Source organism: Pithys albifrons, chromosome 1 (assembly GCF_047495875.1).
Source record: "Pithys albifrons albifrons isolate INPA30051 chromosome 1, PitAlb_v1, whole genome shotgun sequence".
In the NCBI taxonomy this organism is placed as follows: Eukaryota; Metazoa; Chordata; class Aves; order Passeriformes; family Thamnophilidae; genus Pithys; species Pithys albifrons.
Genome location: NC_092458.1, coordinates 89764771 through 89792061, shown reverse-complemented (window position 1 = coordinate 89792061; position 27291 = coordinate 89764771). Strand labels below are relative to the sequence as shown.

General features: G+C 42.8%; 1 protein-coding gene across 2 annotated transcripts in view; it reads left to right on the top strand.

The window, feature by feature from the left end:
- Positions 1-26104, top strand: part of CFAP91 (cilia and flagella associated protein 91) — a 35939-nt gene extending 9835 nt beyond the window's left edge. For both annotated transcript variants that reach the window (XM_071572122.1, XM_071572115.1), the window contains exons 8-18: positions 294-451; positions 695-877; positions 1020-1162; positions 6390-6503; positions 9897-9968; positions 11453-11599; positions 14629-14850; positions 20840-20988; positions 22160-22251; positions 25476-25771; positions 25858-26104. In XM_071572122.1, coding sequence (XP_071428223.1) covers positions 294-451; positions 695-877; positions 1020-1162; positions 6390-6503; positions 9897-9968; positions 11453-11599; positions 14629-14850; positions 20840-20988; positions 22160-22251; positions 25476-25762 — 1567 coding nt within the window. In that variant the 3' untranslated portion in view covers positions 25763-25771; positions 25858-26104. The remainder of the gene's footprint in view (positions 1-293; positions 452-694; positions 878-1019; positions 1163-6389; positions 6504-9896; positions 9969-11452; positions 11600-14628; positions 14851-20839; positions 20989-22159; positions 22252-25475; positions 25772-25857) is intronic.
- Positions 26105-27291: the final 1187 nt, after the last annotated feature.

Genomic DNA, 27291 nt, shown 5'->3' with positions numbered 1-27291 from the left:
GAGCAAGAAAGTTTAGGAGATTGGCTGAAGGGTACAACAAACCTTTTATTTTTGTGAAAATCCCCTGATTTGGGGAAGGGATATTTTTGTTAAATTTAATCTAAGAGACTGGTACTACAATACATTTCACCAGTGCTTAACTCAGTTTTTAAAATGAGAAAGATTGATTATGAGATATGCACTATGAACTATTTGTGAAGTAATCCATGGGTATGTAGGATTTGGTGATGACAGCATTGCACAGAACAGTGCAGAGTATAGTAGATAATACCTGACCTTATCTTTCCTTGCAGGTTGCAGAAGGTTCGACTGGAAGTCTTAAAGAAGATGCTGCAAAGGCGAGAGGAGAATCAGAATAAGTTGGATGCCAAGCGCTTGTGTGACCACTGGCAAAATCGTCAGAGGGCTAAAGAAGAGAAAATAAAGAAGATTCGGCATGACTGTGCACTGAGTAAGTTTGAAAGACAGAGAGAAGGGTATGAGACTTCATTTTCAGACAAGACATTTCTATTTTCACAAGGTTGTAGTCTATTGAAAATGAAACAGGTGGGCGTCCACAATATCGATATGGATGGCCAGCATTTGGTCTGCCATGTCTTTATATTATCGAGCAAAACTTCTCATGAATTTCCAAAGATATGGCTTTTATAGAACTATTTGTATGAACCTTCTCACATTAGTATTTCCTTTCCAGTGCTTAGGAAACTGATAGCTAACAGGAAAAATGTGATGGGAAAGCTGGAGAGACGAGATATCATCAAAGAATATACTGACTTTTCATCACAAACATACGCTCCTTTGTCTAGAATTGGGTTTTTCCCAGACACCACTTCTGACTGCTATGTGGTAAAAAACTTCTATCTTAACACCTTTGCAGGTAAGGCATTTTGGAAGACTTAGTTGTGTGAGATATTTACTTGAGATATTAACAAATTTCTCTCCCAACCACTCTATTGCTTAATCACCATTTCTCTTAGAATCTTTGAATGTATTATAAACTTGTTTGTATTATATCTTAGGATTGTGTGAACTGGAAGCATCTCTCCCAGATTCTGTCATGCAGCTCAAGATTAAAGCTCCAAAACCCAGGTGCAGTACAACTAAGACTGGCTTTATTAAAAGGTCAGCAAGGCTAGAGGCAGACCTGGAACAAGTTCACCAGGTATGGAGCTGCATCCAGCAGCGTCTCAGTTCCTCATAGATTTGAACTGCCCATAAATGCATTTAGGAAGACATGTGTAAGCTTTTTCCCAATTTTCTGTGCCAAATTCTTATTTTCTGTAAGACAACATCAAGGACAGAATGGATCAAACACGTGAACTGTTGTAGGCATGACCAGTGCTGCTCTGGAACTCAGACTGTCAGTACTGTTGCTCCCTAATATTTGGCTTCTGCTCCAATCCTGTAGAAAACAGGCATGGCTGCCTCTGTATTCCTGCAGATCAGGTGTTTGTATTGGAATGTATTATGTCAGTTTGAAATTCTCACCTGGCATTTTCTTATTCTCATTTCTCCCTTGCTTTTATAAGACACAAGTGGTAAATCTATTGCTTATGCTGTCAAAACATTCATAATTAAAGAAAGGAATTCTGGATTCACATTCTAAATATTCTATTTTTTTTAAATTTACATTTTAAATACTTATTAAAAAAACCTGCAGCAAAGCATGATTAAAATGACTCCACTCTTATCATCAGATCAGAGTGGTGGATGCACCTCACTGTTGTTCCCTAAGAGCAGCATTTGATTTGCAAACATGTTAATAGTGCTTTGCATATCTTAATTTATGCCAATTGTTCACGCAGATGAGGTGTCCATATATGCAATTAACCACTGAGGAAAGAAGTGCCTCATTTGCATCCACAATCACAATATTTGTAAATTATATGTACTTTAAGTGCACTTCTTGCAATGCTGTTGAGGGTTACCTGTTTGTAAAATCAGACGTATTCTGGGCTGGCTGCTGTATCCCTGAAAAATAGTAACTCATCTGTGCAGCTTGGCAAGTTTCATATATATATTTCTCTGCATCTTTTGGTTTAATGTAATTTAATAATTATTTCAAAGACTATAACCTGCTAATGAATTTTAAATTGAAATCTTGTTCTGAAAAATCAGTTGTATTATCTCAAATTTATACACCACTGGATCTTGTAACAAATGAAATGTTGCATTTTATTATTATCCAGAAAGAAAATTTTCAAAGAAAATCTTGATTGCTACAGGACTTTTTAAGAGCTAAGGACAACATTTAAAGAGGTTTGAGTCTGTGTGGGGTTTGCATAAAATTCAAGAAGTGACTGTGTAATCTGGGTCATAACATTTTTCTCATAGGCAGCAGAATGTTAGTCCAAGCTTTCAGAGCCTAATTCCAATTACAGGAATTGTATTCTCTTTATTCTCTTTGAAAGACTGTGGTGAAGTGTCTAAACTGTAGTCACAGAGCAGTATGTCCTAATGCTGGCTGCTCACATAATAATGTCTCTTCAAAATAAAATTGGTGGCCAAAGGAAGATAGAATGCAGAACAAATGCAGACAGTTCTACCCATTTTCTTTCTTAAATTTATATAGATCACTTGGTCAACATCAATTTGTAGCAACTGAGAGGCTAACATAACTAATACTCTGTTCCCCACCACAAAATGGCAAAATGTATATTCTTTTAAAACCACCAACCATTTCATTTGCAGGCAAAGGTGATAAAATAAATCCTTTATGCAAATTTTAACTGCTACTTTTAAATACACAGAAGTAGACTCCAGGCTGGTTGGTCCAGACACGCAGAAAGTACTGACCCTGTCGAACACCCAGACTGCTTCAGCAACCATTAGATTTATACAAACTTTCTGTTCAGAGCAACAAGAAATTACAGCCATAATTAGCACTTGAGCTCTGTGGCGCTGTTACTGGTCACTTCTCCCATCACAGGCTTTTGCTTCTTAAGTTTGGTGGCTATAGCATGTCCTCACTTAGCAGGGCCTCCCTGACAGGTCCATCCCATAAGCTACTGGAGCTGTCAAAAACAGCTGTGAAGGGTGGAGAGTACATTAATAGAATTTAGGAGGATCCTCCCTGAGAGGAAAGCTCTCTGACCACTTGGAATAAGCAGTTCCAGTTGTGCCAACAAACCTCCATCACACACAGTATGAAAGAAGCTTAGAGTGGGCAATTAGGGATCATCTAGAAGGGCATGGTATTGCTTTGCCTTATTTCTATAGCTGAGCAGCCAAACCAGTTTTCTGTTTGAAAGCTTTATTTTAGTGCTCTCCTAGCACACTCAGTCTCTCAGTTCCCCCCATAATCCTGGAAACAAAACAAAACTCTAGAAAATTCAGAGAGTACGTGGTGATCTAGCTCTAGAATGAGTTTCTTTCACTTTCCCTGGATAATATGTGGGAGCAGGTGGCAAAGAGAGGAATGCTAGATTTTTACCTCAGAACAATTTAGTTTTAATAAAGCAAGTTTCTTTAGATTCCTCCTTTTTCTTCTCTGTGATCCTCTCATTTCCACAAGACACTAAGTATTTTACAGTGGTTTTTTGGCTCTGACTTCCTTTTTTGAGAAATCATAACTCACTAAGTTAGGTAGAACCAGTTAATGCAAAAACCCAATACTTTGTTTCTTTTCTTACATTAAAGTCATAAAATATCTATCTTAAAACCTTATATTAGAGAAAGCAAATGGTAAGCATTTTTGACTTAATAAAGATAGTAAAGCAGATATTAGACTCTGCTGATGTGGAAACATGGAACCATTTCTGGGAACTGCAGTGTATCTCAAATCTACATTAATAAGAATTTCCTCTTGTCTGAAGTGCTCATAGAATTTTCCTGTCTTTAAAAGTTGTTATGCTGGTTGCATTCTGTTATTCTGCTTAGCAAGAAACAGTTTTATTAGAAAAATTCTCATGAATGCAAGATTGTACTAATGAACATAGGAGCCATTGTTTTCAAAAGAATCACAATTACAGTAGCTTATTTCTTTCTGTTTCTCCCACCCTGTCATGCAAATCACCTTATTAATCATAGCAAGCACTGTTATAATCTTCATGCCAGAGAGCTCTAAGGTCATCCCATACAAAAAAACAGTTAGGAAAATCTCCCAACATTTTTGAGCTATAACTGTTTCACATGGCTTAAAAGCAGTTTATAGGCTTTGATTCTTGCATTATTAACATGGGCCATTTAAGAAGCTTTCAATAATAAAGCATTTTATCCCCTCCAAATAGAAATTTCTCTCCTTTTCTGGAGAGCAATTCATTATCCTGACCTGAAAGATCAGATCGAATGTGTAAGAAGAGTTTTGTACAATGACAACTGGAGTTTCAAAACTTCATTAATTTCACAATTAAATTCTGTGCAAGTGCCATCCATTTCCTATTACAGGAGAGAGAAATTCAGCACTGATTTTTTTCCTAAAGTTTTTCTTTCGTTTCCCCAAGTAGTGAAATACTGTATTTGAATATTTGAAAGAGAGAGTGAGTGAAAAAAAGGAAAAAGGACATTTTTTCCTTGCTGGAATATGTCTGTGCTTTCAGCAATAAAGACTACAGGTCCAACCCATACAATAGTAGGATTACAATTTTGAAGGAGCTTTAAATGTACACACTCTTTTGCCTTTCTTTGTGAGCTGGAGTGTGATGTCCTGCAGCAGGCAAGCATTGCTTTGTGGTTGGAAATGATAATCTGAATTTCTAGTTCTAAGTGGCTTGCATTGGGAAATTGTCAGGACTTTGGCTTCTCCAACAGTTTGAAAATGTCATAACAGAGCTGGGGCTGTGGTGGCCCTTCCACTCCCAGTCTGCTGTAGCTGACAAGGTGTGGAATCTGCACCAACAGCTGCAAGCAAGATAAACCCCCCTCTTAATGCGCTTTTGGATTTTCATGGTAGAAGGAAGTTCTTATCATAGAATCATGGAATCGATTGGGTTGGAAAAGATCTCCAAGGTCCAACTCCAGTCCCTTTACCAGATCATGGCACTCAGTGCCACGTCCAATCTCAGTTTAAAAACCTCCGGGGATGGGGAATCCACTACCTCTCTGGGCAGCCCATTCCAATGCCTGATTACTCTCTCTGAAAAGAATTTTTTTCTGATCTCCAACTTCAATTTCCCCTGGCAGAGCTTGAGCCCGTGCCCCCTTGTCCTATTGCTGAGTGCCTGGGAGAAGAGACCAACCCCCACCTGGCTAGAACTTCCCTTCAGGTAGTTCTAGACAGTGAGGAGGTCACCTCTGAGCCTCCTCTTCTCCAGACTAAACAACCCCAGCTCCCTCAGCCTCTCCCCACAGGACTTGTGCTCCAGTCCCTTCACCAGCCTTGTTGCTCTTCTCTGGACCCGCTCCAGCCCCTCAATATCTTTCCTGAAGTGAGGGGCCCAGAACTGAACACAATACTCAAGGTGTGGCCTCACCAATGCAGAGTACAGGGGAAGGATCACTGCCCTGGACCTGCTGGCCACGCTATTTTTGATACAGGCCAAGATCCCATTGGCCTTCTTGGCCCCCTGGGCACACTGTTGGCTCATGTTGAGCTTCCTGTCAATCAGTACCCCCAGGTCCCTTTCTGCCTGGCTGCTCTCCAGCCACTCTGTGCCCAGCCTGTGGCGCTGCATGGGGTTGTTGTGGCCAGAGTTCAGGACCTGGCACTTGGCCTTATTGAACTTCATCCCATTGGAATCAGCCCATCTCTCAAGTCTATCCAGAACCCTCTGCAGAGCCCTCCTTCTTGGGCAAGTTAGTTTCCCTTTTGCCCTGGTCCACTTGTCCAGTTGCTGTGGGTGCCACTGGGCTGCCGGGCAGTTGCAGATGAGCAGAGGAGTATCAAAACGTATTTTGCAAGGCAGGGGTCCACTCTCATGTGGTTCAACCCTGTGCAGTAATAGCCTCTCATACAAAGGCATTTCACTGAGGAAGGGCCACAGAACAGTGAAAATACACTCTTCAAGCAACCCCTTTATAAAATCTTGTAAGTTCATAACATTTCTAACCCATAGTAACAAGAACATAGCTATAGTTAAAGGCAAAGAGTTATAAGCATTCTTTGCATTCTTAGAGAATTAAATATTAGAGAGTTAGAAATGAAGTTCATACCAATTTTAGATTAGTTTTAGGTGACTCACCCTAAACAATTGCTGATTACTTACTAGTAAATACAGTAAAATAACTTTTTCTTCCTCCTCAGATATGATTTTGACATTCCCATCAGTATCTCCTGACCAGCCAATACCCTCATCTACTGACCATATTAAGGTTTTCAGTTGATGTGCAGTAAGAAATAGAAACCACAAGCCAGTAGTCAGTGTGGTCAACAACAGTCAGCATCTGGAGGACTGGCCTTAGTTTGTTATTTTATCTAGCCAAGTTCTGATTAAATTGTATGTCTGTTGCAGGCATTACTGGAGAAGAAGAAAGTCAAGGAGCCAAAGAAGCCCATCCATGTCCCTGAAAAGGTAGAAGAGCCTGTTCCTAAGCCACCCACTCTCATCCTGGAAAAACCATCAATTGTAAGTCAGCACTTTTTTCCCTGTTGATCCCTCATTGTTTCCCTACACAGTTGTTAAAGGAATGCCTAGAGAAAAAAAAGAAGGAAGTTTTATCTTTTTTTGTGCATTCCTGTTAAATATAGTCATCATTATTTCTTAAGATTATCTTAGTTTCAATATAGATAGTAGCAGCCGAAGAATTGAAAATATTTTACAGTATCTCTTGGCCAAATCCTTAAGTAAACTTTATTTTATAAAGATATAAATTAGCAGACATGTTATTCTCTTGTTCTTGGGGAATAAAAAAAAGCATCATAATTCTTTTTCCTTCTTCTTTTCTTCTTCTTTTCTTTTTCTTCTTCTTTTCTTCTTTTCTTTTTCTTCTTTTCTTCTTTTCTTCTTCTTTTCTTCTTTTCTTTTTCTTCTTTTCTTCTTTTCTTCTTCTTTTCTTCTTTTCTTTTTCTTCTTTTCTTCTTTTCTTCTTTTTCTTCTTTTCTTCTTCTTTTCTTCTTTTCTTTTTCTTCTTTTCTTCTTCTTTTCTTCTTCTTTTTCTTCTTCTTTCTCTTCCTCTCCTTCTTCCTCTCCTTCTTCCTCTCCTTCTTCCTCTCCTTCTTCCTCCTCCTCTTCCTCCTCCTCTTCCTCCTCCTCTTCCTCTTCCTCCTCCTCCTCCTCTTCCTCCTCCTCCTCCTCTTCCTCCTCCTCTTCCTCCTCCTCTTCCTCCTCCTCTTCCTCCTCCTCTTCCTCCTCCTCTTCCTCCTCCTCTTCCTCCTCCTCTTCCTCCTCCTCTTCCTCCTCCTCTTCTTCAGTAGCCTCCATAATCCAGTGAGGCAATTAAGTTTAGTCTCATTGAAGTCAGTGAGCCTTTGGCTGCTCAGCACTGAGCATGCACTTCATTAATTTGGTGGAGTGAAGCTCATGTCATTGTGCAGGATACAGTGTTTGATGAGGGTGCTCCAGGTCACAGATAATGATTCTCCTGCAGAGATTGAAATATCAGTAATGATGTGTCATGGGAGATGTGATATTCTGTAGGAAAAAAAGACTTTTTAGGGGAATTGTGACTTCTTTTCCTTTCTGAAAGTAACATACTTAGGAGGTGGTTGCCCCTGTGGGTTGCTTTGTCTTCTTATTAACACCATTTTCATGAGGTACTGAGATTCAGACACAATTACCATTTAAACTTGTGAATTTAAGAGATTTATGCAAGCATGAAAGTGAGAGAAAGTCTTATTAGATCATCCATGCTGCTGTCTTCCTTTGTGCAGTATGATATTCTGTGTTTTACAGTCTGTTTTAAGATCACTGAAACAAGAATCTCTTACCTCCTTGGGAAGAGCTTTCTACAGCTTTACCAACTCCTAAGTATTAGATATTGTGTTGCAGTGGTGAATTTGCACTATTTAGTACTTTGAGGTAACATGGAAAGAAATCAGAAAAGTTTATTTCCCAGTTGTAGTCATTCTTGAGCATGCTTACACATCATAGGGTTTTTTAAGAATTGTAATACAATAGAATTCCACCTTCATGAATTCTATCAACATTTGGTTAGTTTTCAAGCACTGTTATCTGTGAACACATTAAATCCGGAGCTCTCCAGTGAAACTGCACCTATAAAATCAGGTCACTTGAGCCACTGAACAGCAGCACTATCATCTCTTGCCTTGCTGAATCCAAGTAAGGTTTCTCTGACCAGCTGTCTGCAAGAAACACTGAAAGCAAGGCCTCTTTTCTTTGCTAATGCTTCTCTTTCTGCCATACACACATAGAAGTAACAACTGCTAAGTGCGTTCCACTGGACTTGAGTGATGTGGAGCACAAGGGATATTAAAAAAGTGAAGAGAGTGGAGGCACTACTGCAGGACTCCCCAGCTTCTCTGCCCCAGTCATTTCTCAGGGACTTACTAGCCACATCTAGCTCACAGAGCACCTCTGAATTCCTTCATTAGTTTACGGCTTACTTCCAGCCCTGCCTAACTTGCAGTCATCTCCTAGATCCTTCCATATCCTTATTCTTTCTTCTCTGCAGGGCATGATAGGATTTTCATCCCCCTCCATTCTCTCCTGATAGTGTATAACAGGTAGATGGACAAGCTGATGATTACACTTGCTAAGGCATCATTTGCAGCACTGAGCAACAGAAATACAGAAAAATGCTTCTCACAAAAATTTAAACCAAATTTTAGTTTAAACCACAGTAATCAGTATGGTTTACCAGTATATGTGCCATCACCATTTCTAAAATGCTATCCTGAAGGGATTTCACATTGTTTCCAAGTGATCTGATATAGTTTAGCTCTCTGGGACTGGAAATTCATCCCTTCTTTCCAGAGAAAAAGAACATACCAATTCATAAGTCCTTTGTCTAGTTCTGCTTTGTTTCTCCTGAGTGCTGGTGGTGGAAAGGCAGGAATGCTTTCTGTTGCATTTGGAAAACTCAGTCTTCAACACCAAAGAAAAAACAGATAACTAAGATTCAAGCCCACACAACTTCTCTCATCCCGCATTCTTCCCTCTTTTTCCAGCACTTCTTAAATACTACATTTAAATGCAGACCTTATAGGTTCTTTATTAAAAAAAAAACTTACTTCCAGTTTTTAGATTTCTTTTTATCTTTCCCAGGCACCCAGTGGACATTTTCCTTCTGCTGCTGTCAATTCTAGACTAGAAGACCCCTCATCTAGAAAAAATACTACCATCTGTTCTTCCTCTATTAAAATAAGCCCTACCTTTTCTTTTTCCCTCCTGTGGTCCCATTTCCCACTATGCTCCATCATTCTTCCAAGTTGGTATCAATCACACAGTTCTAGGCCAGTAAAGTTCTCAAAGTGACAAATCACAATCAAATGTAGTTAATTTTGCTTCCAAACTATCGCCTTCTGAGTCTAAAATTTACTGAGTTACTCTGACAAAGGTCATCATTGGAACAAATATCAAAAGAAAAATTCTGTATGTTCCCTTTTAATTTAATCCCTTTATTTATGGTAACAGCTCTCTTGGACCTCCTTCAATAATAATTCTATCCTCTTAATGTCTTGACCTGTTAAATTAATGTAGCTGATGCTCATTTTGCAAACTCAGATTCAGTCAAGCTACAAATAGTACTTTTAATACATACAGTAATTTTCTCCATCAACATCTCCTTATCATTAGGTTCTCATCTCTAAAGACCCTTTAAAATCTCAAATAGAATCTAATTATATGGCCTTTCTTCCCCATCCCTTGTAAAACATAGAAGTATGTGTTATTCTACATCACCTTCCTTTCCCTAGAAATTAGAAGAGTGGTGTTCAGAAACAGCTGAGAAAACTCAGGATATGAGATAGACTATTTAATAGTTAGATGCATAATCTACAGAAATCTCAGTCTCCAAAGACATAATTAATTATTGTGTGGATATTTTTTGTGTTTTGGCAGGAGGAAGAGGAAATAGAACTGGCAGTGATTTATCTACAGAAGTTGCTCCGGGGCAGAGCTATTCAGAACCTGGTATTCTGTGTCTCTTTGTTTATGTCTGTCTTTGGAATGATGGTGGGAATGACTGAAAGGATGTTTGCAATCTTTCTTCCACAGCATTAATCAGGGGAGGCTTCTGCAGCATATCCTTCTGTGTGTTATCTGGGGACTCCTTCGAGGCTGAAGTCTTTGCTCTCCAGCCCAAATGTCTTACAGGAACTTCTAGGTTCCTACATGTCTGTGAATGTCCCCCTGTTCTTGCCATTCCCTCTACTCAGCTGTTTAATTAGATGCTTCATAGCGAACTTACTCAAATGGCAAATCCTAGACTAGATCTGGACCATGAGCACATTTTGCCATGATTATACCAAGATCCCAGGCTTAAGAAACCTCCCACATCCCAGCAGGGCAGCTTGTATTTCATACCATCTTTCCAGTTGCCTGTGGTGGTGAGCTGAACCACAGATGAGGAGGAACTGAAGCACAGCACCATGATTTCCAGCAAGTGCAGGACCCATCATTCTGCTTTCAGTGGAGTAGAACAGGGTCTGAGTAAAAATTAATTGAGTAGCTGTGCCTTGTAGGCTTTATATTAAGCAAGTCTATCACTTTTGATCAGACCAGTCCAGAGGGTTTGATCTCCATGACTGAAGATAATATAATTGATATTCTCTCTTGCAGTAATTGTTTAATGTTTGTGAAGCGTTCCCATGTGGGACACCAACCTGAACGTTAGCAAACAATGCAATATTGCATAAGTGGCTTGAGGTGGAATATAGACTTCCTAAGTCTTCTCCAGTTCTGTGGTGATCTGTGAGAAGGATATTTGATGCCATTGAAGGACTGTTGACTTTCACAGCATGAAATGCCCCATTGTTTTAGGAATCTCCTTTCCAGCTACTGCTGGATCAGAAATATGTGACTCAGTTGGAAAATGATGTTTGCAGGGTCGAGTGATCTTTTGTTGCTGTTGGAAGAGAGTGGGACTGAAAATAAGACACCATCAGGGAGGGCTGGGCCACATAACCCCATAACAGGAATGGCAGCACTTTCAGCATCTCCTCTCTAATTTATTGCGGTGGACTCCCTCAAAATGAAGGTTGGAGAACAGTAGATGTTGAAACACTGTGAAGCTTTGACACTGAGGCTGATATAACAGGGTATCCAGACGGCTATTGCCCTTTTCACTTGACATTGGTGGTGGTGTTCCACATTCCTGTGGTTTGATTTCAGGGTAAAGCCAAAGAGAACAAAAATTATTAAAAAAAAAAAGGTAGCAAGGGATTATTCATATTCCACAGTATAAGGTCTCAACTTTGATCTATGCAGGAGGGTTTAGGCAAGATTTACCTGACAACTGTAGTGTTTGCCTAAACGCAGCCACAAATTTATTAGAGAACTAGGTCTTGGAAACAGCTGACCCTGCAACTTGGAGAAAGAGGGTGTGTTCTGCTGGCAAAACATGTTGATCTATATTCTCCATTTAATATGCTCAGTTGTTTACCTTTATTTTAAAGATGTTTGAAGGGAAGAAGAAGCAACTGGATCTGATCCAAGAGCTGCGCACCACTCACGCTCTGCAGGAGGATGGACAGCTGCTCTTGAAGGCAGAGGAGCAAAGGATCCTGGCTCTACAGCAACAGCATGACTCACAAATGCACAAGGTTTGCCTCTATAGATGGGAAGGCTGATTTACAATTCTGTCCTGACAAAGCACTCTGTGCTTGCAGTACCACCAACACTCTTGCATTTGATTTCTTTATGTTTTCTATTATCCACAGCACAGAAGGCACCCCAATAACAATAATGCCCTCCTAGCACAGGCCAAGCATTGAATGCCTGAGGGGCTAAAATTGGTCTCTCACTGCTATGGGGGCTATGGGAAATCTCAGAAACAGACTGAGACACCCTGATCGCAGCTGCTACACAGGCTGTGGTTGCTTTGTTTGCAGACAGAACACTTATTTATATTTACAGGGCTTTGAACAAACTGCAGTGTCAGATGAACCTCAGTTTTCCCACGTTTCAATCTGTTTGACTGGTACTGAGACCTGGCATCACAATACATGCTTGTCACTCACATCTGTTGGATGTTTTACTGAGTGTTTGTTACTGCTCTGTCATTTCTCTGATCCTTTTCTGGCTTGGCAGCCTCTCAGGCTCCTCCTCAGGCATAAAACATGACAAAGGAAGCCAAAGTTGATTTACTCTGTAAATCCTGCTGGACACGAGACTTCTAGTACCTTAGCAATGGTCTCACTTTGTTGTATCTGCCAGTGTTATGCAGAGCAGAGAAAGTTTGGGCTTCATACTCTACCAAGGACCTAGTGAGAGCCAGGGGTGCAAATTCCCATCCTGTTTCTTTGCAGAGCCACAACCTTCCAGAGCAAAGTGAATAAAATGGCAGATGCTGGTCTGGAATGTATCATAAAGAGATTTTGTCCAGAGTTCACCGCATCTCAGATATACAGTATCTCTCACATTCCTGCAAGTTTTTACTACTCTCCTGTTTCTTCAATGACCAGCTGTGAGGCAATTCTGCAGTTTCCATACTATGATAACTGCATCCACTGCCAGTTGACCTGGTGGAGGTGAAGCCAGACCACTGCTTCCTGCTGAATGGGAAGCAACAAAATTTCCCCTAAGATGTCAGTAAAAATTGAGCCAGGTGAGAGATTTTTACTGTTTAGTGTTTCCAGATGCTCCCTCATGTACAGGGAGCCCAGATGTGGAATACAGGAATACTGAATTTTTCTCCTGAGGAATGAAAAGAAAAATAAAAGCCTTAGGCATTAGAAACTTGCAATGCTCCTTTTCTACTGGAAACCCAGGTGAAAGTGAAGAAGAGTGCAATTCAGACACCATAATGGCATTCACAGAGAAGGGGAGAGAGCAAATGGTAAAGATGTTGACCACTAAATTCGGAATTTCCTTTTGGAAGAGCCACTATCCCCCTCTGCTGGTATCGACCTCTACTCTAGCCTTTTTTTTTTCCTTACGAGTTCTCTGAAGGCACACAAACCAAGACTCAGGTCTTCAAACATTCAGAACTTCAAAACTCTCTGGAAGTCAAATGCAGGAGTTTTCTAAGTATTTAGCTATTTTAGAAAGTCATTGATGACTCACAGTTCTGTAGGTTTTGGTGGTCACAGTTTTTTACAGGTTTTTGACCTTTCCAATATAAAAAGAAATGCTTCCTGCAGAAAGAGGAAAGAAACTCCAGATAAAATGGTTTTCCAACTTGCATATAACAAAAGACAAGCATATTCCTTAATTGTTTTCCTCCATTTCACACCAGTTTTAGACACAGCACCTGGAGCAATAGAGGAAGGAGCACCCCTGTGGGGTACTGCAGTTTCTGCATTGCCATCCTCCATCTGAAACACCCATGGGCAGAGTGCTGACACTTCTAAATGTGTGCAACACTGACAATCCCACTTTCTTTGAAACACTGCTTGAGCAAATGGCACAGCAGGATAAGAAAACTGATTTATTATTACTTGTTTGGGGTATTTCATTTCCATATTGAGTTTTCTTTTTAGGTCTATTCTGTTATTGCCTGTTTATTCCGACAGAAACACAGAATCCCAGCCAGTTCCAGACATTCCCTCTTGCCAAGGACTGTGGCTTCATAGTCAATGGAGATAATGAATGTACCATAGATTTGTCCCTTTCTGAAGTGCAAGCACACATACCCAACCCATAAAACAGGATGTGCTTGGAACAAGGAGTGAATGGCACAGCAGTGCTGAACACCTGGAATCTACTCTCAGCCCTGTCACAGACTTTCTGATTTTCCATTCCATAGAATTTTGAGTTCTTATTTGCAGTTGTGCAAACTTAATATAATTACTGTTAATTCAAATTTTGTAGCAGTTGGAAACTTGTACAGTTTTAGGCAATAACGTGATACCTAAATCTGTAGGGTATCATAGTTGCTTTATTATCTCAGACAGTTGAATCACTTTGATAGCATTGTAATGACCAGCCAAAGATGTATCATTTCATTTAGGAGCCTTTGAACTGTAACATTTTGTATACTTAAGAGAGGACAGAAATGTGGTAGTACTCACAATTCCAGTTTTCTAAAGCTCTACTCAAGCTTCGCCTCATAAAGATTGAGGTTTACTTTCCACGTGGTCGAAAGAGGCTTCATTTGCACCTTTTGGTCCTGTTTCTCTGTTCTGGCCTAGCTAAGCTTAGCGCAGAAAGATGGGGGGTATGCAGCTGAAGGGATGTCCTTGTCACTTGTTTCCCTCCCCTCTCTTGGCCTGGGCGGTGCAGCATTTCCCAGTAACAAACAGAATGGCCTCAGCAGCTCTTCTGGTCATACAGCCACAAAAGTGGTTCATAATATCTGGAATGCAGCATGTCTAGTGCTTTATCTCTACTCGCCCATCCAAGCTTAGGAGCTGCTTGTCCCAGTGTGACAGGATCAGGGCTATTTCCTGCCTTGGCTCATTTTCCCATCTTTTAGCCTATTTATGCCATCACAGCCTATAGAGGGAACATTGCTTTGTGGAGAAACCAGACAGCACATGTAAAACATGAAGAATGCCAAACTCCAAGTGTTGTCTCATGGCTGTTCTGAGTGGATGCTGCAGAGCTGTTTCACATGCCTGTGGAAGTCCTGAGACTTTGTGCAATGCTTTTGGCGTTTGTAACACAATTCTTTGCATTTTTCTTTTAAAAGCTGTCAGCAATGGAAAAGGACTTGGCCACAGTAGAAGGAAGGACACTGGCGAACATACTTGATTTTCTGTCCAAAGAGCTGCTGAGGCTGCAACAAGAACGGAAGATCCACGCTTTAGTCATGCTGGCGGAGAGGCAGAGGCGGATGCGGGAAGCGGAGGAGAGCGGACGGCGTCAGGTGGAAGTGAGGCGGCGTCAGGAGGAAGATGAGATTTTCAGACAGGCAAGAGAAGGAAACTGGTGGGACTGTGGGCAGTTTGTAGGAGCTGCTTCGTTGTGGAAGGTCCAGATGGATGGGAGCTGCTTCAGCTGTGACTTTGGTGGTGGCTAGTTTTAAAATTGAGGTGCAAGGCTTAGTGAAGAGAGGGTGATTCTTTCCTGAAAGAGTTATGCCCATGAAAGGATGATCTAAATACCCCTACAGACAGTCCTGTTAGACATGTCATGAGTGGATATAGTTTCTAAATTTCTACAACAAACATCAATGGAGAACTGATGTGCCTAGATCATCTTTAGAAATAGTGTTTTGTCAGCACCAGGTCTGCCCAGAAGAACTATTAGGTACTTTCCCAGGCAAGATGCCCTTAGGCAAGGGTTTGGAAAGATTTTGCCCCCCTCCTCCCACCAAGTGGACTGCAAATAATAACTAATAAATTTATTTTGAAGTAATGATAATGGATAACATAACCTTGAATCCAGAAAAAAATACTGAATTGCCATATTCCATAACTCTTCTATAGTCCCTAGCTCTTGACTGCATGGAGCATATTTCTCCTGGTTGAAAGGCATGAGTGGGTGTTGCTGACCAAGCGCTAGTGAGATTGCACACACCAATATGATGTTCAAGCAAATCCCAAGTTTATTCAAAAACACAGGTAATATATGACCTCAAATGACCCCGCCCTAGGTGCGAAGGTCTGACTCCAATTGGTTGAGGCTGGAAACATGTCCTTTTAAGGTGAAAATGAAACTTGTAAGGTGGTCATTCAGACCCACCAAAATCAGGGGCTGCAACATCTCCCCCTTTTGTTTCAAAGAACAAAGCAAAAATGCAAACAACATAATACACATAACAACACTGCAATCCCAAATCTTAGATCATGCATATTGCAACTTGAACTAAAAGGCTGAAAATTTTGAAAATTGAGAAATAACATTTTGAAGATTTTAGATTTTGCTAATTCAAGACTTAACAGGGTATTTTGTGGGTTACATATCCCTACCTCCCCCTCTCTTTTCAAAATAGACTTTTGGAAGGAGGTACATTAACCTTTGTAAACTAACACAAACTAATACATGACTAAGACATGTATGTTTGGAATTTGCAAACTTACAACTAGTGAAAAACAAGAAACTTTTCTTTCACGCATGAAATTGTGGTCTTTTTGTGCAGTCGTCACCGCACAGACCACTGTTAACAAACTACAAATTTTATTAAATTTTGTGCAAAGTGTCCAAGAGTGCAGAGTGACTTCACTTAGCAAAGAAGCAAGTTCAGTCCAGCTGAACTAAAAATCTCCTTATGCTGTAGTTCAAGGTCTATTCTCAGAACTTCTGTGTGGCCATCACAGAGGCTTGAGAATGAAGCTTTGATTTTTAGTCCTTATACACTCTTGGTAAAGCAGTAAACAAGTGTGAATTCACAGAGAAAATTCACAAAAGCTAAACATAACCACTTACATTCTGAAGAAAATGTTCAGCAGCTGAGGGGACAAGTGTCTTTACCCTTACAGCCTGCTGGGCAACTCGGCAGTGCAATAAGCTCAAAACTGCACTTTAACTGAAAATTAACAGAATTTCAAAATACAGGCTAAACAACATGCTAACTTGAACTGGACTGTTCTTGTTTGATTGGACAGTTAATGACTAGTCCTGCAAATAAGAACAATCAAACAAATCATAATAACAACCAGGATCAATACTCTTTGAATTAGCGCTGCTTTTTGCCAGCTTATTAGGCTCAGGGAATGAACCCATTTCTTTAAAGGAGAAATGTTAACTGTTAGCTTGTCAGATTTATTTTTCACTGCTTGTGCTTCTTTGGAGTGTTTGCTTAATTCTGTGGAACATATTCTTTTAAACTCATCACATTGGTAACCATGAATCATCAGCAAGGATCTTAGGGCTTCTCTGTTTTGTAATACTGCTTGTTCTATCTTATCAGCATCTGTTGAGAAATTATTGAGCATTTTGGCAATGATGTATAGTTGTTCCTGCACCCAGTAGTTAAGCATTTGCACTAAACGTAATGCTTTGTCTACACTAACGGGAAAAAACTGCTGCTAGCAAATTTCCTGTATCACTCCAATGTTCTATGGTGTTTTCCTCAGCTTGAGGACTAGACCACTTAACATGCTTTTGTATTGATTGTGTAAATTTGGTCAGCTTGCATAAGTAACAAGGTCCACTTTTTACCTGGGCAGGTATTCCAGGCCATGCTCTATTACCACAAATTAAGAAATATCCAGGAGGCAATGCTGTTCTCTGGTTACCTTTTGTGTGAACCAATCTTGGTTTTGGGTAACTTGTATTTTGTGAGTCAACAACATTCCAACTGCTATTGGTGTAACTCTTATTATGAGGAGTGACATCTGTGCTTCCCACAGGAAAATATTGCTGTGACCAGTGTTTGTTTGACCATTCAGATACACTGGAATGCACAGGGTGAAATTCAACACATGACTCATTTCCAGGGAGAGGTCCTACTAACTTTAGCTCTTGCGGATCTCTCTCTAAGGAAGTATTCAATTGCCATATGATATCTGCTATGGTTTCTCCAGTACTACTGTAGGACACTTTTGCTTCCTCAATACCAAAAGGAATGAAATCTTTGATGTTATGATAAGGTATTCCTATAAGCACACTTTGTTTGGTTCTCCTGCTTTAACCATGTTATCTGAGCAGAAATTTTCTAGATTTGCCTGTTGAGAAAGCATTATCCATACATTTTGATTAGTAACAGCAACAAGACAAGTTACAAATGCAAGAGATACACTTAGATACTCTCTGGATTTAACTACCTTTTGAATTATGGTGGCTAGATGCTTTTCATCTGGCTTGACCATAGCTTCGAAGGCTTCTGAAATGGTCTTTTGAGTTACCAGAGGCTTCCCTGTTCTAGGAAGGTTAGAAAAAACAGCTAAAGCAGCATTTTTGGATCTTTCAAATCCCTTTTTTACTACATCATGATTCCCAGCTCCCCCCAGCATGTCCCAAACAGAGGCTTTTTTGTCTTTCAGTGCCGTGCCTTTAAACAGCTGTGATGTTGCTCTCCATTCTGGGTGTGGCTGTCGGTGATGGAGGCTGCAGGTATCAGGTTGCCGGCGCAGGGCAAGTCCCTACCAGCGCGGGGCATTCCAGTGCCGGTGTTGGCAGCTGCGGGCAGCGTGTGGCTATCGGGGAGAGGGTCCCCGCTGGTGCTGCAGAGCTTGTGTCCTGCGCGACCAGCGCTGTTGGAACTCGCTCCTGGGACGCTTGCGCTGTGGATGGCGCACAGTGAAGGGAACGCCCAGGGGAAGCTCCGCTGGCTCCGCTCCACTGGGGAGAAGTCTCTCCCTTCTCCATGACGCAGTTGATGGGCGTATCCATCCACGCAGGAGGTGGTCGGGGTGGCGTGGGAACTGATCCGCCCCAGGGGCGGGCAAATTCGGAGCCGACCCGGGACCCTGCGGGCTGCAGGGGACCCGCGCCTGGCGCATGCGCCTTGATTGGCAGGCAGTAGGGAGGGGGATTGGGCGGTCCTTGCGCCTCGTTGCTGAATGCACACGCAGCCTCTTTGTTTGGCTTAGCCGCGTGGTGACTTTTCGCGGGCTTTGCGATCACGTGGTCTCTTTGTTTTCCTGGCCACATAGTTTCCAGCCCCGCTGAAATGTCTCCTGTGGCAGTTTCCAGCCACAACGGAGCAACTCCGGCGTAACCTTGGGGCGGCGGGGAGCGCGGTGGCGGGGTGATCCCAGCCCCGAGGTACCCACAGGGCATTGGCGGCGGCGGCGGCGGTGGAGGTGGATGGACGGGGGAAGGCTGCTTTCCCTCATCTCTCTTTCGGCTGAGGGTACTCCCCATCGCTTTTTCTCGGATTGAGGACAAAAATAAAAATGCTCGGTTTGGCATGGCTGGATGTTTTCTGCGGAAAAGCTTTGATTCCATGGTTGCTGTGATTTTGCCGGGTTTTCCGGAGCGGGAGCGGGTGGTGCTGCGTGTGGGTACAGGAGCGGCACAGCGCTGGCTCCGCACCTCAGCTCCGGGCTCCGCGCTTGTGGATAGGGCGGCGGCGGTATGGCAGAGGGGTACCACAGCGGGGGTCCCACGGGCGGCAGCAGTGTGGCAGAAGGGTACCGCGGCGGGGGTCCCACGGGCGGCAGCAGTGTGGCAGAAGGGTACCGCGGCGGGGGTCCCACGGGCGGCAGCAGTGTGGCAGAGGGGTACCGCGGCGGGGGTCCCACGGGCGGCAGCAGTGTGGCAGAGGGGTACCGCGGCGGGGGTTCTGCAGACGGCAGCAGTGTGGCAGAGGGGTACCGCGGCGGGGGTTCCGCGGGCGGCAGCAGTGTGGCAGAGGGGTACCGCGGCGGGGGTCCCACGGGCGGCAGCAGTGTGGCAGAGGGGTACCGCGGCGGGGGTCCCACGGGCGGCAGCAGTGTGGCAGAGGGGTACCGCGGCGGGGGTCCCACGGGCGGCAGCAGTGTGGCAGAGGGGTACCGCGGCGGGGGTTCCGCAGGCGGCGGTGCCCACGGTGGTGCAGAAGGGTGCTCAGGGGAAAAACCGCCCTGCAGAAACAGGCTTTTTTCCTTTCTCTCCGGTAGCTTGAGGTTTTTACGGGCTCGTTCTACCTCTAACAGCATTTTCCTTATAGCTGCATATGACGGAATAAACTGCAAAAATTCTTTGGGTGCAGTTTGCGCTAAATTCCACAAATCTGCCCCAATATTGCCACACAATTCTATGGAAAACATGGAATTGGCATCGATTAAGTGCCCCCGACTAAAACACCAGTCTAAAAATTCCTGTAATGCTTGTCTTTCAATGTTTGTTTTTGTAACACGAGCTAGTTTTTCAAATTTATCAAGCAATAAGTTTGTTTTAGTCGATTTGGAATTTCCCATGTTTCTTTAACTCACCGGTTCGAAGGTCGTGGTTCCTTCAGTCCACGTTCTTCCAGCAGCTGTCAAAGGCCACTACAAAAAACTCCCAAGTTTACGGGAGACAGAAGCTCTCGGAGGCTTCTCCACAAAGCACCCAAAAAACTGGGCCACAGCAGCTCTCAGGAGCCACTTCTTAAGGTTCTAGGCAGGTCTGCAGATGGCTTCCATGTCCTCAAATCATGTTGAGGGTCCACCAATTGTTGCTGACCAAGCGCTAGTGAGATTGCACACACCAATATGATGTTCAAGCAAATCCCAAGTTTATTCAAAAACACAGGTATATATGACCTCAAGTGACCCCGCCCTAGGTGCGGTGGTCTGACTCCAATTGGTTGAGGCTGGAAACATGTCCTTTTAAGGTGAAAATGAAACTTGTAAGGTGGTCATTCAGACCCACCAAAATCGGGGGCTGTAACAAGTGGGAGTCTAATCAACTCAACCAATAATTTTCAAAATTTGTGGGAGGTGGTTAATACCAAGAGAGTCGGGCATCATGTTGATTTTTCTTTTAATTTTAGCTTCTCCTCTTTTCTGTATTTCTGAGCGAGAAGCAGGTAGGGTTAAAGTGACATAAGCTTATGGCCTTCAGACTAGCAGAAGGAAAACACCCATTTCTAGATCTCTGCTCTACAACTCTTAGAAGGAAACCAATAACTCTATCTTGGTTTTTGACTGGCTTGATGGAAGCTTTTCCTTCAGGGTTTGCTTCAATGAAAGCTGAGTAATTAACTGAAGTCAATACCAATGATTATTATTTGGCAATTGTTGCTCAAGGGACCGTGAGAACTGAAGAAGGAACTGCAGCTGAATTCACAGAACTAACCAGCTGCCCCAGAACTAAATCTGTGCACAGGTTTTTCTTCCAGTTCTGGTTCTTTCCTGCACTTGTTTCTGTTCAATTAGTTCTCAGAAAGCAATAATTTTTATAGAAGCATCTCTGAAAACAAATCCCAGACTGGCCTACCTGAAATTAAGTCCTGTGAAAATGTGTTGCTTGTACTTCTCTGGAAATGCTGCACTTTGCTCCTGACACAGCAGTAGGCACTGGAAGAGTATCTTGGTGTTTTGTTCCAGGTGGTGAAAGTGCAGCACAGAACCATTGACACCTACTTGGAAGACGTTATCCTGAGTAGCATGGAGAGGACAGCTGAAGAGCAAGCCAGGGAAGAGGTTCAGAGAAGGGCTGTAGAAATCAATGACATTGCTTATGAGATGGAAAGTCGGTATGTTATTAAACAGCACATTGGAAGCTGTTCACAGCAGCTTAGAAACTGTCTGACCATCTGCATCTGTGGTTATGTGTATCATCCAAGACACAGCAATACTGTTCATGGTCACTTCATTCGTGTGACTTCTGCATGGGAATCACACTGTTACTACCTGGTGCACACATATACATCCATCAAAGCCTTATTTCCATACTGCATGTGCCAGGTTCCCTCTGTGAACCAGCCTTTTAGATTTCTCCACATCAATGCAAGACTGTGACTGAGCTTTAAGTGAATCTGGGAACTGCCTAAAGCAATACCCATTCATACCGATCTTTTCATTTATTTACACTAGTACAGAAAATCCATTTGAAAGAGATGCTAAAAGATACAGCTCTACAGCAGCCTTTCATTCCGGGGTGGCTGTTCTTTAAGAAACTGCCAATTTCCATGGAGGTCAGTCATATTGATGGCTGCCTGACAAGGCACTTTGAGTAAAGTAAGTTGTTGAGAACACCACAAGTCTTGTGTTTGGCTGGGGCATCAGCAGTGAATACTTTTTTAGGACCTGCCAAACCTCCAGTTCAGTTTCTGTGCTCTTGTTTTGGAATTGAGCCATAAAAATCCCAATGACACTGTGACTCTCCTATGGTACAGCAGCTGTGTATTTTGTATCTAGATGAATACAACCAGAATGTTGGAATCCTTGGGGAGAATGAAGCGTAGATAATACATGCAGCTCCTGGGCCAACTGGGAGCACACCAAACACTGGCATGGAAAAGAGCATGGGGACCAGCCAAGTGCAGAGTCACAAAAGGGAAGAATTTAGCAAACTCAGCAATGGGACGAAGATTAAACTGACAAAGACACAAATCCTCAGAAGTATCTGTGTGTCTAACTTTGTTTTTGATCAGTGAGAACTGAACTTCTAGATGCCTTTGAGGATAAGGAGTCTGGGGGATCCTCTTCTTGCTTTCCAGTGCAGTATTGAACACATTAGCAGTGTAAAGGGGAATAGTCACACTGTCACCTATTTGTAGGATAAAGAGAGACTGCTGATAATTACTGCCAGGACAGTGCACTCCTTTGGAAATAGTGAGAATGTTTTCAAGGGAGTCTTGTGTTTGCAGAGGTGATCTGGAGAGAAAATTAAAATCCTAATACCACTGTGCATCTGTTCTGTAGTCGAACTCGCCTACAGTCCGAAGAGATTGTAGCAGAGCTGGTTTATGATTTCCTGATTCCGGAAGCCGAGAAAAGCTCTGTGAGAGAAAGAGGTAAGGAGTCTAGTAACTTTATTCTCTTTGTGAACTGGTTCACTCTTCTCATTCTAGCTCCATGAAAGGAAAGATGCAGTGCCAAGAGTTGTCTCAGGTCTCTGAGATTCCTTTTTTGTACTCTGCAGGTAGAAAGTTAAGCCCCTTGACCGGTTTTCACCAATTTCTTATCAGCTTTAGTCTTTTTAAATGGCAAACAGAATTCAGAGCTGCTATAAGATCTGGACTATGCTTTTGCTAAAAAGGTTGGGCCAGATAATCCACCCTTTCCACCTGTTATTCTGTGGTAAATTTGGTGTATCTGCAACAATAAGACTGCATGAAAAGAAGCAGCCCATTGCACCTTCAAAGACATGCTGGAGAAAGGCTTTAAGTAGCTTGACTGTGAATTGCCTATTATATGGCAATTTCTGAGAACCATACAAATCCTAAACAGGCAGATTACTCCAATAAATATGCCATATGTGGAAGGAAGGTTATACACTTTCCTATGCTTCCTTCTCCTCCCCAGGAGGAGAGCTAGAAGCAAAGATAAAGTTTTCAGGTTAGCTGTAGTGGCATCATATTGTAAGAAGATAATCTTGAAGTTGTAAAGGATGCTTCTATTTAACAAAAATGGAATAGCATCAAAATAGAGAGGGGAAGACCCTGGAAAACCATGTGTTACATTAAGTATCATGAATAAATGGCTGTTCTTCACTGGGATGCTTCCAGTGACCAGCACACTCAGCAGACCGTGGCTAAACCAGTCCCCCACAGAAAGTGGGTATGGCCTAAGCTAAGCGATTGCATCACAATAGAGCCTGGCGGGGTCCTTGCCGCAGTGCACTTCTCTGACTTGAGAACAAAGGCACTTACTTCATTGCCTTTCTTACTGCTTTGTGAATGAAAACACAAATGAATTGTGCAAACTTTTTTCTTCCTAGTGTGCGTGTTTGCCACAGCAACAGTACCTGTTCAGCAATTCTGCATAAGCTTACATCATCTCCCTTCTCTCTAGCACTGCTTCTGCCAGCCTTCCAAAGCAGGTGATGTCATTTTAGTCAGTGAAGCCTGCAGCTGAGGCACTGACACACACAGGTTAGCTGTCTTAGAACAGAGAACAGAAAGAAGACCTGGAGATGGCTTAGGATTCTGGACACACAGAGGATGTATATCAAGGAGCAAAATATGTACTGGGCTTAAATGCAACAGCAGCTAATGAACAAAGCACTTCAGAGGCACTCCTAAGCAACAGGGGGGAAAAAATCTTCAAAATCTGTGATAGCTGCAGCGGGTTTGCCTGGAAAGCAGAGGTAGACCTAGACAAAAATTAAAGTGGTTGCTGGTGGAATAGAGCAATAGGAGATAAAGTATAAGAGCTCCTTCAAACATGATGAGGTGAAATTTGTCACAATATTCTTGCGACAGCAGAAATCAAATACCAGGAAAAGACCTGGCTCATACTCTCCTCTGCTCTTGCTGCATGGGGTGGAGGGGACTCCATACACTTAAGAGACAGCTGAATTCTACCAGATGTACACACTGATGAACAAACCCTGCTGTAAACCTACTCCACAATGAGACTTTCAGGGAAGCAGAATCATTAACTATTCCATGTAAATCCGAAGGAAATAGTATCAATGAATGGTCTTAGATCTTGTAAGCACATTTGCATATTGTATTTCTGTGGTGGCTTTTAAAGCTCTCCCTGTAGTGAGCCAAATTATTCATTAGGAAACTGTTTTAGCAACCTGGCCTATGCTGGAGCATTGACCTTCCTTGAAACTCTCAGGAAGTGATCTGAGAGCACAGTTGTCTGGGCTGTCAAAGGAGCAAATCCATTTGTAGAGCAACAGTTTGAGAGCCTGCAAGTTCAGTCTTCACCTACATTTTAACTTCCCTTAAACTTCTCCATTTTGCCATTACTTACTTTTTGTTTTGTTTTTGGGTTTTTTTCCCCTCTTTTTGTTGCATTTTTGTGCATAAAAGCAGAGATTATCCAATACTGGCTGATCCTGATACCCTTCTACTGTTCACTTCACTTCTGAACCCTCTGTCACTGGAAGTAGAAGTTGCTGTGATGATATGAAAAAACTTGCTTTGAAAGGGACAATTACTCACCAGTTTGAGCCCATTTTCTTTTAGATGGAATTCAGTGTGGGTGGAGGAAGGGACTGCAGCAATACCAGGAGAGTATTCCCAGTATAGCTGATGTGGTTCATGCAAACACAGTTCAAGCCAAAATGCCTTGGGCAGAGAAACCTCTCCTGGGAATTGAGAGCAGGCTGGTGAAGGTCAGCTTTGTAAATGCAAGTGAGATCCTGTTGCATTCATTGTTGACAAAATGGACCTGGGAGATGGGTAAACATAAACAGCGTGGGTTAGTAATGTGTAGTGACTAAGACAGGGACAGCATGCAGAACTCTGTGACAACAGGCAGGACACCAGTGCTTCAGATTCACAGTTACAGTACATCTCAGCCTTAAAACAGAACAAAGCAAGTCATGGACTTCTGCAGGGAAGTGACATGATGAGAGCCACAGCTTGTTCCTGCAACATTCTCCACACTCTCCCTAAAAGCAGAGAGTATTTCAATCCCCACGACTGAAATAAAGGGGAAAAGAGGGAGCAAAGAATAGTCAAGAGAAATGAAGAGAACTGAAGGGTGAATGCTTGGGGTTGGGTAATTACTTCCCAAGAGGTGGGTTGGAAATACATACAAATGAGTTTGGATGAAAAGAGTAAAATGCAGTAAGGAGCAATCCTGCAGTAGCTGAGGGGGGATGATGATAAGGTAGGTGACTTAATGTGTCAGTAGGGTCTCAGAGTCTTACCTTGAACTCGGTAACAGTTTCTTAGTTCAGTCTAAATGACAGCACAGGAGAAGGCAGATTTCAGCTGCAGTCTTCCAGAGGCCTGCTGCGATTAGCAGGCACTGAAGGAGAAGTTATTTTAAAGCCAGATAATATATCCTGGGCAGTTGTGCCTGAAGCTGGAAAGGAAAACACTCTGGCCGTGCTTCCCACTGTGGGGGCTAGTCTTCAAAGTGAAATGCAAAGTTGGCTGCTGCTATTAGGTGGCAGTAGAACGCTTTCAACCAAAGTTAGAAGGTCGTGATTTTATTTCCTGAGATAGACTTTTCCACAGCTGCAGGATTGCTAAAGTTATCCCTCCCTTCTCCCCTACAGAGAACACTTTGCTGTACATTTCCAAGTAAAAGTCTTACCTCTTTTTATGCACAGTGAGGCAGTCCCAAAGAAAACACATCTACGCTGCCCATCAGATCATCCACGGGGTCACAGAGAGGGTTTTGGCTGACCCGGCACTGCATCGGGAGTCATCTGCCAGCAGGACAGAGGGAGATGCTCCTGCTGGGACAGCCAGGACTGCTCCGAGCGGAACAGCTGCTGGGCCAAGGGCAGCTGCCACAGCTGCACATGGACTAGACAAACCTTTGTGCGAAGAAAGCTCAGGAGAGACAGAAGGGAAACCTTCTGATGGATCAGACAAGGATCCCACAGCCTCCTAGAGACAAGAGGTGAGTGAGGTGTTTCATTTCTCCTCTTTGATTTGAGCTTGGAGCATGGTGAAAGAGACGGAAGCACATTATATTTACTTTTTCAGGGCACCCAGAATGGAAAATCCTCTCTCTCCCTTGGACTGGCCCTCCTGATGCCCACCAGCAATGTTGTCCTGGAGTTACTCTGTATACATTTTGGTGTGACAGCTCCCTCCACTCCCTCCCCAACTTGCTTTGGACTTCATTAATTAATTTTCCTCTTCTGATTATTAAGAGAAGCTCAAGTGAGAAAGTAGTGTTAACACTCCTTGTTTGTTTTACTGGAACTAACCAATAAAAATCTGCACCTGGGCTTTTGATGGTATTTATTTACATCAATAACATTAAATGAAAAAATACTCCATTAGTGGGAAATTTTGCGTTGAGAACATACAGTCGAGCATGTCCCACTGATTTCCTTAGTGGAGTAAGGACAAGTGGCTTCCTGCATTAGAACTGCTATTAATAAAGCATTGGAGTTGTATGAAAATGGTCAAAGTTTGCATCATCTTTTCACACAATTAATCCTTGCATAAAGAAAAGGTGTTCTTGACCTCAGCAGAGTGATTTCTGCCAAGCAGGCAGTGTCTGGCACTGACAGCCAAGGCTAGGTGGTAGCTGAATGACAGGGGCATAGGGGGGCTAATACATTTTCCAGAAATATTACTCCTTGGACTGACCTCTTCTTGCTTTTTATCATCCCAAAGGAGAACAATTCTGGAAAGAGTCTTATTTTATTTAGAACAATATTAGTCACTCTGGTTTTCCAGCTCCAGGAGGCCACACAGAAAGGATGCTGGCTATGCCGTGTTTGCAAGCACGGGGGTGCTGCAGCTGAGGTGGCAGGAAGCAGCAGGCTGCAGACAGGCACGGTGCATCTGCTCAGAGAGCTCTCAGGGCTTGCTCAGCTCTTCAGCACTCACCTGTCAGAATTCCCGAGGTCTGTGGCTTGAGCACCTGAAAAGGTACCTTTACACCAATACCAGAGCCAGACACACATTTTGGAGGAGCAGTCACGGCCTCACCACCACACCAAAATGCTTACTCATTGATGGCCACAGCTGACACAGCAAACAGCAGTATTAGCCCTCTGTGCTAAATGGGATCCCTGGCTCATCTCTCCCTGCTTCCATCATTTCTCAGGGGTGAATCCTTGTGCTGGGTCTGGAAAACTCAGGTGTGGTCCAGCTAATCCCGACCACAGAGCTGCTCCTACAAAACACAAAACCGCAGTCTGTCAAAAATTCAGGCTTATTAGTGAATTCCTGGGAAAATTTTGCCTCAGGTTTTTGTTTTGTGGATTGGGCTGGGGCAAGGAAAGGAATGGCAGGGAGGAGAGAGAAAGAGGAGGAAAACGTCTGAATACCCCTGTATTCCACTGGGCTGTAAATAACAGCTGGACAGAGGGAACTGGGAGCTGCACCAACCTGTTGCTGGTCTTCAAGTCACTGAACCAGGGGCACCAAGGAACTGGTGAGGCCAGGCAGCCTCTGTAAGTA